A 17,972-nucleotide genomic window follows, 5' to 3' on the forward strand; every position below is an offset into this window, starting at 1 on the left:
CTTCTTTATAGCACACTTAAGTTCTGATGTTATTTCATCTTAGTAACTCATGATGGCAATAAGGATCTATCTCATGGAGTTATAGGTTATGGATTAATTCCTTTGGATAGAGACCCAGAAAAGGTTAATAGATCAAAGAATGTGTTTATGATTAGATATACTTATTGCTAGTTTTTTTTTAAATGACATTACTGCTATAATAAAAGTTTAAAGTTTATTGGTCTGCTAACATTACTAAATAACTAAAAAATACCCAACATAACCTTTGTAGTTTTTCTTTTTTTTTTTTGTAGTTTTTCTTTTTAAACAAAATATCACTTAGGAATAATTCTTGTCAGGTTTCCAGAACTGTTAACTTTCTCTAAAATGTAGTTATAGGTTGAGCATTCCAAATCTGAAAGCTGAAATCTGAAGTATTCCCAAATCCAAAACTTTTCAAGGGCTGAAAGGAAGCCCTTGAAACTTTTCAAGGGCTGAAAAGGCTCATTAGAGAATTCTGGGTTTCAGATTTTCGGATTTGGGATGCTCAACTGCTAAGAACAAACATACCTTGATTTACTGCACTTTGCAGATACTGCATTTTTTACAAATTGAAAGTTTGTGGCAATCCTACATCAAGCAAGTCTACTGACACCATTTTTCCAATAGCATTTACTCACTTTGTGTCTTTGTCACATTCTGGTAATTCTCACAATTATTTCAAACCTTTTCATTATTTTATCTGTTACAATGATTTTTGATCAGTGATCTTTGATGTTACTACTGTAATTGTTTTAGGGTACCATGAACCACACTCAAATAAGATGGCAAACTTAACTGATAAACATTCTGTGTTCTGACTGTTCCAATGACCAGCCATTTCTCCATCTCTCTCCCTATCCCAAGACACAATAATATTGAAATTAAGCCAATTAGGAAATGACAATAAAGGATTTAGAATTTTACAGAAACTCAGGTGACAAAGTAGCAGCAGGGTTTGAAAGGATTGACTCCAATTTTGAAAGAAGTTTTACTTGGAGTAAAATGCTATCAAAATCATCATATGCTAAAGAGAGAAATCTCTTATGAAAGGAAGAGTGAACTGACGTGGTAACCTTCACTATTGTCTTAAAGAAATTGCCACAGCCCAAGTGCCCATCAATCCAAGAATGGATTAATAAAATGTGGTATATGTATACCATGGAGTACTATTCAGCTCTAAGAAACAACGGTGATATAGCACATCTTATATTTTCCTGGTTAGAGCTGGAACCCATACTACTAAGTGAAGTATCCCAAGAATGGAAAAACAAGCACCACATATACTCACCAGCAAACTAGTATTAACTGAGCAGCACCTAAGTGGACACCTAGGTACTACAGTAATAGGGTATTGGGCAGGTGGGAGGGGGGAGGGTATATACATACATAATGAGTGAGATGTGTACCATCTGGGGGATGGTCATGCTGGAAACTCAGACTTTTGGGGGGGGGAAGGGCATTGAAACCTTAAAATCTGTACCCCCATAATATGCCGAAATAAAAAAATACATATATAGGGGGGGGAAAAACAGTAGGAAAAAAAAAAAAGAAATTGCCACAGCCACTCCAATAGCAACCACGACCCTGATCCATCAGCACCTACTGAAACCAAGGCAAGACCTTCCACCAGCAAAAAGATTATGACCTGGTGGAGGCGTAGATGATGGTTAGCATCTTTTGGTAATATTTTAAAATCAAGATATGTACTTTTTTTTAGATATAATGATATTGTACACTTAATAAACTATAAAGATAACTTTTACATGCACTGGGAAACCAAAACATTCATTTGACTTGCTTTATGATATTTGCTTTATTGTAGTGGTCTGGAGCTGAACCTGCAATATCTCCAAGGTATGCCTGAATATAGTAAGAATATTCCAAAATAACAAAAAATCTGGCCGGGCGCGGTGGCTCACACTTGTAATCCTAGCACTCTGGGAGGCCGAGGCGGGCGGATTGCTCAAGGTCAGGAGTTCAAAACCAGCGTAAGCGAGACCCCGAGACCCCGTCTCTACTATAAAAAACAAAGAAATTAATTGGCCAACTAATATATATATATAAAAATTAGCCGGGCATAGTGGCACATGCCTGTAGTCCCAGCTACTCAGGAGGCTGAGGCAGCAGGATTGCTTAAGCCCAGGAGTTTGAGGTTGCTGTGAGCTAGGCTCACGCCATGGCACTCACTCTAGCCTGGGCAACAAAGTGAGACTCTGTCTCAAAAAAAAAAAAAAAAAAAATCTGAAACCTGAAACACTTTGGGTTCCAACCATTTTGGATAAGGGATACTCAACTTGTATTATTTTAAGATGCGGATTGTTAGTTGTATGTATCTTTGCTTTTCAAACCTTAGCATGCATGAGAGGCCACATGTGGTGGCTCATACCTGTGATCCTAGCACTCTGGGAGGTGGAAGCAAGAGGACTGCTTGAGGCCAGGGATTCAAAACAAGCCTGGGCAACATGGCAAAATCCCATCTCAAAAAGAAAAAAAAAAAAGAGAGAGAGAGAGAGACAAAAAAAAAGAAAAAAATGCATGAGAACAATTTTTTGAGATTTAGTTAAAATGCAGATTGACTCAGATGTTTGCATAGAGCCCTACAATTTCTGGGCACCCAAGAGATGGTGATGCTGCCATTTTAAGGACCACACTTTAGGAAGCAAAGGTAAAAATGGTGACTGAAATACATGGGAAAGCTTGGGGCCAAAATGATAAAAAATTGTTATGAAAATTTGGTAATGAGTTTTATGTTGTACTCATGTTTAAAGTTATATTTTTCACAGCATCAATTATTTCAAATGTATTTAACACATTAAGGAAACTGTAAAGTTTAATGTTATTAAAACCTTTTAAATAGCTATTTCATATTTTAATATCCTTACAACTCTCGGCAGAACCTTCTGTGTAGTAAGTGCTCAACATTAATTAAAATGGTTTAACAGCAGTTTGAGAAATTAAAATGTGGGACACCCTCCTAAGGGAGAAATCAAGTAATTACAGTACAAAAAGCCTGGGAACAAAGTCATTTACATAGTAATTCATTCACTCCTCAGTTTTTAGGAGCCACAGTCTGTGATAAGGCAGACTCTTATGACTCAGTGTCATAAGCTATTCAGGATTAAGCTGGAAGAGTCATCTCACCTCCTAGAATGTAGGAAAGTATATTTTGAACAATGCTACTGGCTCCAAATTTGAATTAGCTGGGAAAAAAACAAAAGAAAACAGCAAACTTCTAAAGTTTGAAACCAGCCTGAGCAAGAGCGAGACCCCGTCTCTACTATAAATAGAAAGAAATTAGTTGGCCAACTAAAACATATATAGAAAAAATTAGCCGGCATGGTGGTGCATGCCTGTAGTCCCAGCTACTCGGGAGGCTGAGGCAGGATTGCTTAAGCCCAGGAGTTTGAGGTTGCTGTGAGCTAGGCTCACGCCATAGCACTCACTCTGGCTCAGGTAACTGAGCGAGACTCTGTCTCAAAAATAAATAAATAAATAAATGTTTTACAGCTCCTGTGCCTTTCTTTTTTTTTTTTTTTTTTTTTTTTACCATTTTGTTAAGTGCACCCAGAAAATCTTTTAAGGTTTCAGTAGGTCTGTTCAATCTTGACGGAAGCAAGTTGACACAGAAGAAATTAATTAGAGACTTAGTAGTGAAAACCTAAGTGCTAGAATCTGAGGAACATGATGCTGATACAAGTCAACGAACATATATTTTAATAAAAATTCTGCCAAGGGGAGATATGGAAGATACACTCATAAAATTTGAGGAACTTCAAAAAAAAATTTTTTTTTGAGACAAAGTCTCACACTCTCTTGCCCCAGCTAGAGTGCCATGGAGTTTTGAGGTTGCTGTGAGCTAGGCTGACACCACAGCACTCTAGCCTGGGCAACAGAGTGAGACTCTGTCTCAAAAATAAATAACTGTTACCATATAAAATATATACAAAACCTTTAGTGACTTAATGTGCAGATTTTTGCATCTGCCCATCATCAAGTGATCCTCCTGCCTCAGCCTCCCGAGTAGCTGGGACTACAGGCATGCACCACCATGCCTGGCTAATTTTTTCTATATATTTTAGTTGGCCAATTGATTTCTATTTACAGCAGAGACAAGGTCTTGCTCTTGCTCAGGCTGGTTTTGAACTCCTGACCTTGAGCAATCAATCCACCTGCCTCTGCCTCCCAGAGTACTAGGATTACAGGCGTCTTGCCCGGCTGGTAACAATTATTATAAACTAGATGTAGTAAGCAAAAAAGGTGCAAACCAGCAAATATATGTTACCATTTGTGTTTTTAAATGGAGATGGACAAATATAAATGCATAGACTATCTCTGGATACATAAGAATACATAAGAAATTATACATTTCTTATGTATAATTATGAATTATACATTTCTTATGTATCTCTGGATACATAAGAATACATAAGAAATTGCTATTAGTGGTTGCCTAAAAGACTAGGATCAGGATGTGGGAAGAAAATTCACTTTCATTGAATATCTTTTGGTACTACTAAAACAAAATTTTTTACATCATATTCATGTACAAATTTAAATATTTTGATTATCAGTTATATTTAAGACTAAATCCTTAATAGATTTAACATGAAAATACTTACTTATATGCCACAACTATAAAAAAAAATTCCAAGCATTTTTGTAAATATGTTAGTGGAAGAGGTTTATAAGATAAGAAATGAGTGAGAAATGCTGATGCATTACACATTTTATTGCAGTGATATTTTAAGGAAGAATTTCATTTCCAAGTACAAAATATATCAGGGGGTATGTGAAAACTCTAAGCTGACAACAGTAGCCAAGGTTACCCTCTTTTTCTTTCCTAAGAAAAAAGGCTCGTGCAAATATTTATAAGGCTTGAAATTATCATTTTAAGAAAAAAAAGCAAAAACAAATATCATACAGTGAGTTTGGGGTTTACAGAGGAATCAAGATTAATTTACAGCCAGCCATTAAAATGCTACTTACCTGCATGTTATTCAAGAAAAGAAAAATATGTCAATATACAAGAATAATGAAATGTTTTTATTTTCTGTTGTCTTGAAAACAATTACTAAAATGTAATTCAGGATTTTATTTCTCTAGCCTGGCTTCTCACTTGCATCATGAAAGTTATGGCACAGACATTAACTGTTCCAAATATCATTATCCATTGTTTATGTGCTTTCTAGGTTGGGTATATACCCTATATACTCTTTGTTTTTCCCACTATCCCAACTGAATAGTATTATATTCCCTATCCCCTGACCCCTAAGTATGTAGCCTAAGTCCAAATGGAGAGAGCTGGATCACCTACTTCTTCCCAATCTATATCTTTCTATATCTTTTGTTGTTTCAGAAACAGTGAAAGATGACCTGCCTTCTCCATTACACTCATTGGTTTCGGCACACACCACAGCAAACAAAACCAATTCACATTATGCCTGTGTCTTTATACTTCCATACTCTGGAACAAGCACACTTGCAAACAATCAGCTCGGGGAGTGTTAAAAGGCCCTCAAAAAATTAGGAATATCTCTAGTATAAAAGAATTCAAAAACATCCAGTTCCAAATAGTCCCTGAGCACACTGTTCATTCCAGCAAGAAGTCTCTCCAGAGAGGTAATGAATGAAAGGCACATTTTCTCCAACTTGAGCACCGCTGCATAGTACTAGAGACGGTACACTGGCCAGGCTAATCAAAAGTTCTAATTGATGACATCCCTCCCTTCCCAAATTGAAATCTTGTACGCTGGAAAAATAATCTAATGGATGTAAACACAACACTTTCCACTAGAGGAGTGGCAGCTGGGGTACAACAACCCTTTCATGGAAGGTTCAGGAGTAAAAGATAGCTTCAAGCTTCCTCTTCTTCCTTTTCCAAGAAATCAGTCAATGTTTCACTGTCAACAGGAATTAATAAATATTCCACTCCATCAGTTCCCTAAAAGATGAAAGAATACTCTGTATGTTAGTCATTCATAAGAGGTATTTGAACACTATTACAGGTTAAAGAAAAAATGGATTTGATTTCCTTGATGCAATGTTTTTAAGTAAATATATAAGTATAAAAATTAAGGCAAAAGGGCACAGAGGTATATATATTTACATATACTGAGTTACAGTTAAACCACTTTATAGTGGAAAAGACTCACTGGAGGGTGGGTAGGGGAATAGTTATTTTGTTTTCTGTGCTTTAGATCCTTTTTCATTCACCTGCCCTGTCCAGACTCTGACACTACTGCTTTTTCCCTTTTTTATTTCCCCTTTCAGCAAGATCCTTCCCTATTGTTTTTTTTTTTTTTTTTTTTTTTGAGACAGGGTCTCGCTCTATCGCCCTGCCCTGGCTAGAGTGCAGTGGTGTCATCACACCCAGCTAATTTTTCTGTTTTTTGTAGAGAAGGCGTCTTGCTCTTGCTCAGGCTGGTCTCATACTGCTGGCCTCAAGCAATCCTCCTGCCTTGGCTACCCAGAGTTTTTAGATTACAGGTGTGAGCCACCGTGCCTGGCCCCTATTGGCTTTTAAATATATTCAGGCATGTCCAATTTTTAAATAACCCTCACTAGACTCCTTCATTCCTCTCCATCTATTATCCTACCTCTGCAGCTTTCCAGGAGAGTTGTCTATAATGGCAGGCTCCATTTCCCCACTTCTCACTCAATACAGTTCAATATAGCTTCTGCTCCTATTATTACGTCATTTGTTTAGACCACCAGGGAATTCCATATTTCTAAATTCCATAGATGTTTTCAGGCTTCATCTTTTTGGCCTCTCAGCAGCATGTGACACAGTTGACTATTCTCTCTTCCTTAAAATGTGCTTCTCTTGGCTTCAGTGACATCACATCCTGGTTTTCTTCCTAGTTCTCTAGCTGTTTCTCTCATCTCTGTAGGCTTATCCTTTACTTGACTGTTAAATGTCAGACTTCTAGGCTTAATTCCCGGCTTTTTAATCTCACTAAATGTCTTCCCTCTTGGTGGTCCCAATGCCTGGTTTCAGTTACAATCTAAAAACATAGTAATTATAATCTTGTAACTCCACCTCAGATCTTTCCTCTGGTATCTTGTCCCAGGTATCCAACTGCCTAGCTGGAAATCTCAAAGGAACCTCAAATAGTATAAGTCCAAACTAAGATCATGAAGTCATCATTTGTCTCCCCAAAATGTTGCTCTTCCAGTTTATCATCCAATGATCCCACCATCAGGCTAGGATACCACTATAATTCGATGAAAAACTAGAATAAACCAGAAATCTCTCTTGACACTTTCCTTTCCCTTGGCCCCCACATCAAATTGATCATCAATTCTTCTCAATTTTGTCTCCCAAGTGTACATGTGTACATATATATATATATATATTTTTTTTTTTTTTTGAGACAGAGTCTCGCTTTGTTGCCCAGTCTAGAGTGAGTGCATGGCATCAGCCTAGCTCCAGTAACCTTAAACTCCTGGGCTCAAGCAATCCTACTGCCTCAGCCTCCCGAGTAGCTGGGACTACAGGGATGTGCCACCATGCCCGGCTAATTTTTTCTATATATATTATTTGGCCAATTAATTTCTTTCTATTTATAGTAGAGACGGGGTCTCGCTCTTGCTCAGGCTGGTTTCGAACTCCTGACCTCGAGCAATCCGCCCACCTTGGCCTCCCAGAGTGCTAGGATTACAGGTGTGAGCCACCGAGCCCGGCCTGACCCAAACTATTAAACCATTCCTGGCTGGCCTCTGTGCATGCACTTTTGACAGTCCCATCCTATTCTGTCCCATTCTACTCTCCACACGAGAATTAGAATAATTTTTTGAATGACTTTTCATTATTTTAGAATAAATATTAAAATCCTTTCCTTGGACTAAAAGACATGTATGGTCTAGCCTTTACATTACACTTTCTTTAGCCTCATCTTGTGCCATGCTGGTCTTTTTGTTCCAGGGTCTCCCTGCATGCTGTTCCCAGTCTGGAATACACTTCCCTTCCCTTTTTGACTAGTTATCTCCCAGTCCTCCTTTAGATCACAGCTCAGTAGTCTCTTCTGATATCCATAATTAGGTCAAATCCATCTATTTTAATATGCTCTTTTGGATTATAGGACTTACTTAACACAGTTGACATTTTACATGTGTGTGATTACTTTACTAATGTTCATCTCCCCTATTAGACTTTAAGAAAAACAACTAGGTTTGCTTACTACTATATCCTATTACTTAGTGCAATATCTGATACATAGTTTGTACTCAATAAATATAGACTATTGATGAATGAGGTAGAGGGAAGAGAGAAGGAAATAGAATTATTTGATTCATATATCTAAATGCCTCTAACTCTGTACTAGATGTTTTCTGCTCTGAAGCAGAGTACTTTTACCAGGGTTCTTTTTACACAACTCAAATGGCACGCTGCCTAAATGAATCCTTGTGACCTATCATGGAACCTGTTTCAAAATCAGGTTTGAGTCAAAGGTATACTTGTCCCTAAGTAAATGATATATACTATTCCTGGCATACAATGCTACAATACAGTTTTACCTTCTTTGTTCTTATAAGCTTGTGGTCCCTAAATTCAGTTAACTGGGCCCGGAGTGTCAAATCACTATTGACGAGGAATGCCTCCCGACACTGTTGGTAAAAATCTTGAAAAGAAAGTCCTGGTGAGTTCAAAAGGAGATATAAACATAAGTCAGCGTTTAACACATGATCCCATGTATGACAAAGGACACAGAACAAAAGTGCTGTTGGCATGTTATGCCAGAGCAGTCAATAAGCATTGATAAAGAAAAATAGGAAGAAGCAAAATTAGAGAACTTTTAGGCATACATATTATGGCTTATAGCTTTTAAAGAGAGCTGACTGGTGAAACTAGTCAGCTGTGATCAAGTATAACATAACCCTATAGGAAGTTTTAAATAGCATAAAGTTAACCTTTATTTTATGTATTTATTTTTAGAGGTGGGATCTCATTATGTTGCCCAGGCTGGAGTGCAGTGGCTATTCACAGGTGCAATCATAGTGCACTATAGACTTGAATTTCTGGGCTCAAGTGATCCTCCTGCCTCAGCCTCCTGAGTAGCTGGGACTATAGGCTGTGTGCCACTGTACCCAGCTTAAAGTTGACTTTTAAAGAAAGCACTAGTAAGTCTTGAGAGTGGAACAATTACTAAAATGTTTGTTTAAATTAACACATTATTTTTGCCACAGGGGAAGAATATCTCCTAAGATGCCCAGTATATGAAACATATGTAACTGGCAGAGACACATCCATAGTTAGCACAGAGAATTTTAAAGGTAAACTTGGTTTGTCTTTTGTATTGGCAGGGCTGCTTGGAAATCTGCTATGTGGCAGACATACCCATCACAGAATGATTACTAATTCACTGTTGTGAAAAAGTGTAGTGTTATCATTAGATTCCAGAAAAAGGGATTTATGGGATAAAACAAAAGTTACACAATTTAATATCATAAATATTGTATACCAATGTAAGAAGGGTTATCCTGGTTATCCAGCTGATACTTTATTAGTAGCCTGAAAATTCCCCTAAGGAATAAAACAAAAAACAAATTTAAATCCAGAATGTTAACATCAAAAGACAACAGCTAGCAGTAAAATACACAGAGAAAATGTTAAATATTTGGCCTGTCTGCATTATCTTCCATTCCTTTCTGCAAGGAATATCATATCCTTGCCTACTTAAACAGAAAAAGCTTTTTTATTTCCTTTTAAGAAAAAGGTAATAGTATTTTTGGTTTCCAATTTTATTTTATTTTTATTTCTTTTGAGACAGAGTCTCGCTTTGTTGCCCAGGCTAGAGCGAGTGCCGTGGCATCAGCCTAGCTCACAGCAACCTCAAACTCCTGGGCTCAAGCAATCCTACTGCCTCAGCCTCCTGAGTAGCTGGGACTACAGGCATGCGCCACCATGCCCGGCTAATTTTTTCTATATATATTATTTGGCCAATTAATTTCTTTCTATGTATAGTAGAGATGGGATCTTGTTCTTGCTCAGGCTGGTTTTGAACTCCTGACCTCGAGCAATCCACCCGCCTCGGCCTCCCAGAGTGCTAGGATTACAGGCGTGAGCCACCGCACCCAGCCTCCAATTTTAGATTATTAAAAATAACCTTGCATTAAATAAAACTATATATATTTTTTCATATTTTGAATTATTTTCACAGGAGTGAACCAAGTGGAACTATGAGGTTGGAAGTAGTGTTACACAAACTAAGATTCCCAGGAGTACTTAGGTATGTCAATAATTTTAATCTTTGCATTTTCATTTTTACAATGATCTAGGAAAACAATTACTATAATCATCTGAATGACTACTTTTTAGCTAAGTACTGCTATTGACTCCAGAGTTAAATTTTGGTTAAAATTTTTGATCAATCACATTCATACCAAGTAAAGACTAAATGATGCTGGAGTTTGCAGAATGAACCAAAATTTCAAAATAGCTTAAGTTTTTAAAAAAGGTGTTGGAGGCTAGCACACAGATTTTTAGGTATGCCAAACTAAAAAATGTTTGTATTAGTCAATGCCATATTTAATGTTGTGAGTTCTTACACTGCATGGACTGCCAACTTATATTAGCAACTTCTGATATTCCTTTAGCAGTAAGTATAATAAAATAGAATGAAGACCTTTTCTGTTCCCAATTCTACCAAAAATTTTGATTAGGTAACCATTTAATGCATATTTCAATATTAATAAATGCCAATCTTATGTTTAGTATACAAATCAGCTTTTTTTCTTTATTTTTTAATTTTATTTTATATATTTACCACGAAGTGCCTGCATCTATACAAATCAGCTTTATAGAGTAATAAAATTCATTAAAATTAGCATTTGAAGATTAACATAATGGAGTCTTGTGATGGTACAGTTGAGTATCTTGACTGTGGTGGTAGTTATGCAAGGCTATATGTGACACAACTGCATAAAGCCACACACACACACTTTCATACACACACAAATGAGTGCCTGTATAATGATGAAATACGAATAAGTTCTATAGACAGGATTGTGCCAGTGTTAATTTCCTGGTTTTGATATTGTACCCTGGTTGTGTGAGATGGTGGTGGGGGATGAGGTGCTGGTTGGGGAAGGGGGTGCATGAGACTTCCCTGTACATTTTTTTGTAGCTTCCTGTGAGGCTATAATTATCTCAAAACAAAAAGTTAATCCCCCATGCCTCTACCTAACACACACATAAATGAAAATTAAATGAAAAAAAAATTGCTGGACAAAACAAAAAAGAAATACCTGAGAGTTTATCTGTACCCATCCTCTATGCACTGTTCCTTATCATTCTGAAATAGGTATTTTTTATTTCCATGCATACTTTTAACTTTTATTCACATTGATATGGCTGCCAATGCTGCTTCTAGACCCAGAGTCAGCTAGGCTGTAGCTTCAGCTCTGCTGGGCTGTGCGCAACTCTACTCACTGCTTGATAGTTCTGTTCCAATTGAGATGTTCATATTTTGAGCCAGGCTATGTTTTTTATTTTTGTTTTTATTTATTATGCTGCATGTTTGGAACAGGAGGAGATGAATTAAAGTGTGAAAGTATTATGCCCTCTTGACCAGAAGTGTCCCCTCATTGTCCTTTTTAAAAACAGAAACTGTCTTTGCTAGTCTCGCTTATTTTTTAGGAAACTGAATTTTCTATCTAATTTAAAGCAAAAAACCCATTCATACTGATTAATTTATAGGTCTAATACATTTCTACCTTGAGAAGGATAGTTACCCTTATATTAATAATATTCAGTCTACATACCCAAGAATACAATATTTCTTTTCAACTACTCAAATCTTCATTATCTATTCTTAGCAAGGTTTGTTGTTTTTTAACACTTCATATTGTTAAATATAGAATTTTATGCTTGTGGCAGAGTAGAGTTTACTACTAAAAGCTTTTTACAACAGGCTAACTATGCAATTTATTTTTTGCTGGCTTATGCTATATCCAGCTTTTCTTAATTCAGATATGTTTCTTGGTTAGGCTGCTGAAAGGGCTTCACTGGAGACATCATGCAGAGATGTGTAAGAGCATGAGCTTTGGAGCTAGGCAGATTAGCATCAAAATCTTTGTGCCATTAACTATCCACCTTAGTTATGAGGATCAAATGACCTATTGCATGTCAAGGGCTTAGTTGTTTGAATCACAATGTTCAATATGTAATTAAAAATAACTGTAACATTTAAGTATAATCCACCAAATTCTGTTTTTTCTCCACGATGAGCACTTAAATGCTCAAAATGTATTAAGAAAAAAATTTTGGTACTTCTGTATTGGGCAATTTGACAGACTACTACTGAGTACTCTGCCTACTGCATAATACAGTACTGGCAACTATTATTACTACTATTTCTCTTAACCCTTCAAGCTAAGTAGGGACCTTAGCATCACTATGAAAACCTAGTAGTACATATATAATATTAAAACGTATAGAGTTTTTTTAAAGAAGAAATATGGTTTTAATCCTTACCTTGCATTAGGGGTAAGGCTTCGTAAGACATGAGTCAAGGAACTAAGTGGTAGGGATCCAGACTGTTTAACCAGAAGAGAATTTTCATAGGAAGTTTCTTCAGTATAAGGACTATATGTAGTAGTTTCATACCAGAGCCAGTTGTAAAGACTTTGCTTTGCATGATCCCACACTAGAGCACATGATCAAAAAAACACCAAGAATTACAAATTATTTTCATATTGTCATGTTGCTAAATTCCATTCTAGGAAAGAATGAGAAAGCAGTAAATAAAAATGAATCCTAAAATTTTTCACTTTTGCTACCTCCCCATCCAAATCAGTAACTCACAATCTAATTTCATTGTCTACCACATCTGAATCTTTATTTGTACATTAAATATAAATGAAAATATCTTAGCACTATCAAGGCATCCTTTAAAAAAATTTAATAATTTAACATTTTGTTCTATAAGATTATCACAAAGTCTGAATTAAGATCATAAATTAAATGTTACAATACCCCAAGAGGAAAAAGCCCAAAAATAGTTGGGTCTTCTCTCCCTCATGTAACTTTAGGTATAAAACACCCTCCATTAGTATCTGAATTTTTATTTCCAAAAATTATGTTCTAAATCAGATTGGTACACATTTTGGCAACCTGTGCTTTTAAACATGTAACAGGGAGGCTGGGCGCTGTGGCTCACATCTGTAATCCTAGCACTCTGGGAGGCTGAGGTAGGAGGATTGCTTGAGGTCAGGAGCTCAAGACCAGCTGAGCAAGAGTGAGACCCCGTCTCTACTAAAAATAGAAAAAATTAGCCAGGTATGGTGGTATGCACCTGTAATCCCAGCTACTCAGGAGGCTTAAGCAGGAGAATCGCTTGAGGCCAGGAGTTTGAGGTTGCTGTGAGCTAGGCTGATGTAGGCCAGGTGGCAGAGCGAGACTCCGTCTCAAAAAAAAAAAAAAAAGTAACAGAGATTCACTGTGGACTCCTGATCAAAAAAAAAAAAAAAAAAAAGAAAATAAAAGTAACAGAGAAAAATATGCTAAAAAAAATAAAAATTTTATGACTTACAACATTAAGAAAATTAATTTTATAAGACTGATAACTCAAGAAAGAAAAACAGTAATATTTAACTTACTGAGAGGAGCATTGAGGTGGTCAATAGATGCTATAAGGTATATGTTATGTAAAGATGACAACTGTCCAATGATTTGCTGACTCTTATCTCCTCTCAACATTTGACTATCCAAATTGTGGATAAGAAGGAAGAGTTCTAATGAAGAATCTAAAAGGCAAAAGAATACAATTATTATTTTCTTTTCTTTTCTTTTTTTTTTTTTTGACAGAGTCTTGCTTTGTTGCCCAGGCTAGAGTGAGTGCCATGGTGTCAGCCTAGCTCACTGCAACCTCAAACTCCTGGGCTCAAGCAATCCTGCTGCCTCTGCCTCCCGAGTAGCTGGGACTACAGGCATGCACCACCATGCCTGGCTAATTTTTTCTATATATATTATTTGGCCAATTAATTTCTTTCTATTTATAGTAGAGACGGGGTCTCGCTCTTGTTCAGGCTGGTTTTGAACTCCTGACCTCGAGCAATCCACCCACCTCGGCCTCCCAGAGTGCTAGGATTACAGGCATGAGCCACCGCGCCCAGCCACAATAATTATTTTCAATGATATTTCAGTGGTTATTTTCCTTACTACACATAATACCTAAGTTTTAAGAAATATACCAAAGTAGTATATGATAAAATAATGACTGCTTAGGGGTATGCAATTTATTTGAGAAGATATGTCATTCACTCATAATAAAATAGGCAAGACATGGTTAGCACTTAAATCTGGCCCTACAGAAGGCAGGTTTTAATAAGGCATAGGAAAAAAAGGCAAGATGCATATAATAGATTGGAGGAGAATCTATGCATGTTGCATTACAATGTGGGAGTGGAGGGTATACCATAAAAAGAAGAAAAAGAATTATCATTAAGCATTTAAAGATTATATTGAAAACTCTGATTATTACAAAAGCCAAAGGAGACTAAAGAAGGGGAAAGGAGTTTAGGATATTGCTCAAGGCATCAGAAAGTTCAGAGAAATTATTATTATTTATTTATTTTTTATTTTTTTATAGCCAGTCAAATTTAGCAGTGGGGGTTAGAGAAATTATTATTATAAGTCAGTGAAGGAAGAGTTTAGAGGATGAAGCTGCTGACACCATCAAATACAACAGAGATCAAGATTAAAGAATAAGGCAAGGTCAATAATGTTAGTAAGAAAGAAATTACAAGTGACTATCAAACATACAGTTCTGGTAGCATGGAACAAAGAAATTAAAAGGAAATAGGTAAAAAAAAAATAGAAGGTGGTATGTCTTCAAAAACTCTGAAATCATATGAAAATAGGGAAATAAAATTTTAAAGTGTCACTAGAATCAAAGAAAAATTTTTTCTATGTATGTTTAAAAGGCAAGGGTATTGATAAGTCTCTCAGGAGACTGGGTAAGAAATGGGACACTTGGCATATATGTTGGAAGATAAGCCTTTCAGAGGCTGGAGGTTGATGGACAAGAGAGACACCATAGTGACAAAGATTCTGAGATGAAACATTTTGAAAATCTCAGGTTCCTTGAATTCTAGAAGTCACCATAGTCAACAGTGTGAAAAAAACACACCCATACATGTATACACACACACACATTAAATGACGTAGGCATCTATTTTAATGAACATACAAACAATATTGGGTTGTCTTACAAGGATCTGCTGTAAAGGGATAAAAAATAATGCTTTTGTTATTCTACAAGTAGGAGAACATATTAATTATGAAAATGGATATTGAAAACTAAAGAGGGTCCAGAAAAATAAGCCAAAATTATAGGGGTAAAATACTGCAGCAATTGATTTTTAATTAAATAATAAGGTTGAAAGAACTGAAAACAAACTAAGCAGATTTGTTTATCTTATGAAAAACATGCTAGTGATTCATTATATGCCTATATAATCAATGAACAAGGAATGTTCATATATGCAATTAGTTTTGGGGTTCAGTGAAATACACATACTTGACTCTCATTATGTTCTATAAAGTTGCTGCAAACACTGAATCAGTGAATACTGAACCATTGCTCCTACAGGAAATACAAGGTTAGGTTCCTGTGAGAACATTTTTATCAACCGGTTAATATATAATTTTGTTTTATATGTGTTTCTGTTAAAGACACATTTATTTTATTTATTTATTTATTTATTTATTTATTGATTGATTGATTGATTGTTTTTTTGTGGTTTTTTTTTGAGATAGGGTCTCACTTTGTTGCCCAGGCTAGAGTGAGTGCCGTGGCATCAGCCTAGCTCACAGCAACCTCAGACTCTTGGGCTCAAGCGATCCTGCTGCCTCAGCCTCCCGAGTAGCTGGGACTACCGGCATACGCCACCATGCCCGGCTAATTTTTTCTATATATATTAGTTGGCCAATTAATTTCTTTCTATTTATAGTAGAGATGGGGGCTCGCTCTTGCTCAGGCTGGTTTTGAACTCCTGACCTTGAGCAATTCACCTGCCTTGGCCTCCCAGAGTGCTAGCATTACAGGAAGATACATTTTATTTTTAATACACATTGTTGATCCTTTAACATTGAACTCACAGTCGACGGCACTATAACTCTCACCTGAAGGAAGTTTATGTAACACAGGTGTTTTTTCCACAGGGCACACCACAGCCTTCTTGTGCTTAGAAACACTGGACAGTATTTTAGTACTGTACTTGGGGCCATTTTAAATAGCCAAATCACTAACAAAAAACACAAAAGTGTGGAAAATGTAGCATTAAGTAATGCAAAAAAAAAAAGACACTTGTTTTACAGTCTGAGAGTTGAAACGAGAAGGCAGAGTATTATTGCCTTGTCTGATCTCAGCTGGGAATGTGTGCAGTGGGCTATTCAAATTTTTTGCCACTCTGCATGTCCACACATGACTGTAAAAGTGCTAAGAATATTGATTTTGGGATTACAAATAAATGTTAGTGAGTACCTGAATTTGGAATTATAGAATTTGTGAGTCATGATGAGAATCAACTGTACTTGTTTCAAATGTGTAGAGTTGGTATAAGAATGTATATTGTCTATGCATATAAAAAAGGACTATAGATAAAATGGGCTTAGAAGCCTGAAGGGAAGAAATTTGGGACAGAAAACATTTCAGCTAGGAAACAAAGAGAAGGAAATACTTAAGAATGCACCGGGATATTGACAAGGTAAATAAAAGTGCTATGGAAATGGAGCTAGGATTATTATCATTCTAAACAAAAACTATCTATCAAACCAATTAAGCAGTATCAGTTACTCCTTTTAATTCTTAAGCAATGACTAAATGACAATTATTATAGACTGAATAGTATTATTTTCAATTTTCTGATATGCTTACATAACCAAAACATCCATACTGAAAGAATAACAAAAAAAAGTCTTTTCCCCATTCCATAGATCTTAGTATATGAAATTATTCCAATGTAGTGATATAAGAAAATAAGAATGTTTAATAAACATATTAAACAATATAAAAATATCAAAGATGTACCACTCAGCTGGAAGCACTTCATACTGGCAAAACAAAACCTGTTCATAGAAGAGCCCTGGACTTATGTTCAAACTGTTGGGAAAGAAAGCTCTGTTTTTCCTGCTGGACTTGAAGTTGTGAGGATGGAAGCTGAGGAGAAATGAGATCAAGGGGAATTGAGTTTTGAATGAAGTGATGGAACAAGCCACAGGGATGAGTTCCTGGCCAAGGGAACACCCCCAGCATGAGGAAGAAGAGAAAGAAAGCTAGTACAATAAAATGAAAGAAGAGGAGAGAAAGCAGTAATGAGTTCAGGTAGAGCAGGCAGAGGCCAGATCTTGAAGGGCCTCTCAAGTCATGAGAGGGGTTTGGATTTTACTCTGAGAAGCTTTTGATAGGTTTTGAGCAGAGGAGTCATATGATCTGATTCACATTTGTAAAAGATAACTCTGTGATAGACTAGGGATGAGGGCTGGGGGTAGAGGCAGAAGGGAGACAGGTTAGGAGGCTGTTGAGTTACTGAGGTAGAGGAGGTGGTGATTTAAACTAGGATTGTAGTTTTGGTGAAAAAATATTTGGCATGGCCTGTTTGAGAATGGAGCCAGAGCAAAATAAAATAGAGTCTAGGGAGTTGCTTCTGAGGACATCATTAGAGCCCTTGGATTCAGCTGTGCCTGAAGCTATTTCTCCTGTTCTTTACAGTTATGTGAACCAATAAATTCCTTTTTATGCTTAAAGTCAGTTTGATTTGGGATTCTGTCACTTGGAAATGAAATGAGACTTGGCTTATGTGCATTATCTCATTCATCCTCAAAACAAATCTATGAGGTTACTACTATTATTAGCTCAATTTTGCAGTTAAGAAAATTGAAGCTTCCCCATAATATTCTGAAATTAAAAACAAAACAAAACATGTGTGAATAAGTGTGTACCTTTTAG

General features: G+C 36.4%; 1 protein-coding gene across 2 annotated transcripts in view; it reads right to left on the reverse strand.

The window, feature by feature from the left end:
• Positions 1-4,732: 4,732 nt before the first annotated feature.
• Positions 4,733-17,972, reverse strand: part of ORC2 (origin recognition complex subunit 2) — a 50,047-nt gene continuing 36,807 nt past the window's right edge. The window contains exons 14-18 of one of the 2 annotated variants that reach the window (XM_012739053.3): positions 13,621-13,767; positions 12,497-12,668; positions 9,483-9,544; positions 8,539-8,657; positions 4,733-5,962 (exon numbers count right to left, since the gene is read on the reverse strand). In XM_012739053.3, coding sequence (XP_012594507.1) covers positions 5,876-5,962; positions 8,539-8,657; positions 9,483-9,544; positions 12,497-12,668; positions 13,621-13,767 — 587 coding nt within the window. In that variant the 3' untranslated portion in view covers positions 4,733-5,875. The remainder of the gene's footprint in view (positions 5,963-8,538; positions 8,658-9,482; positions 9,545-12,496; positions 12,669-13,620; positions 13,768-17,972) is intronic. The other variant, XM_076005792.1, reaches the window with a different exon arrangement.

Source organism: Microcebus murinus, chromosome 8 (genome assembly GCF_040939455.1).
Source record: "Microcebus murinus isolate Inina chromosome 8, M.murinus_Inina_mat1.0, whole genome shotgun sequence".
Lineage (NCBI taxonomy): Eukaryota > Metazoa > Chordata > Mammalia > Primates > Cheirogaleidae > Microcebus > Microcebus murinus.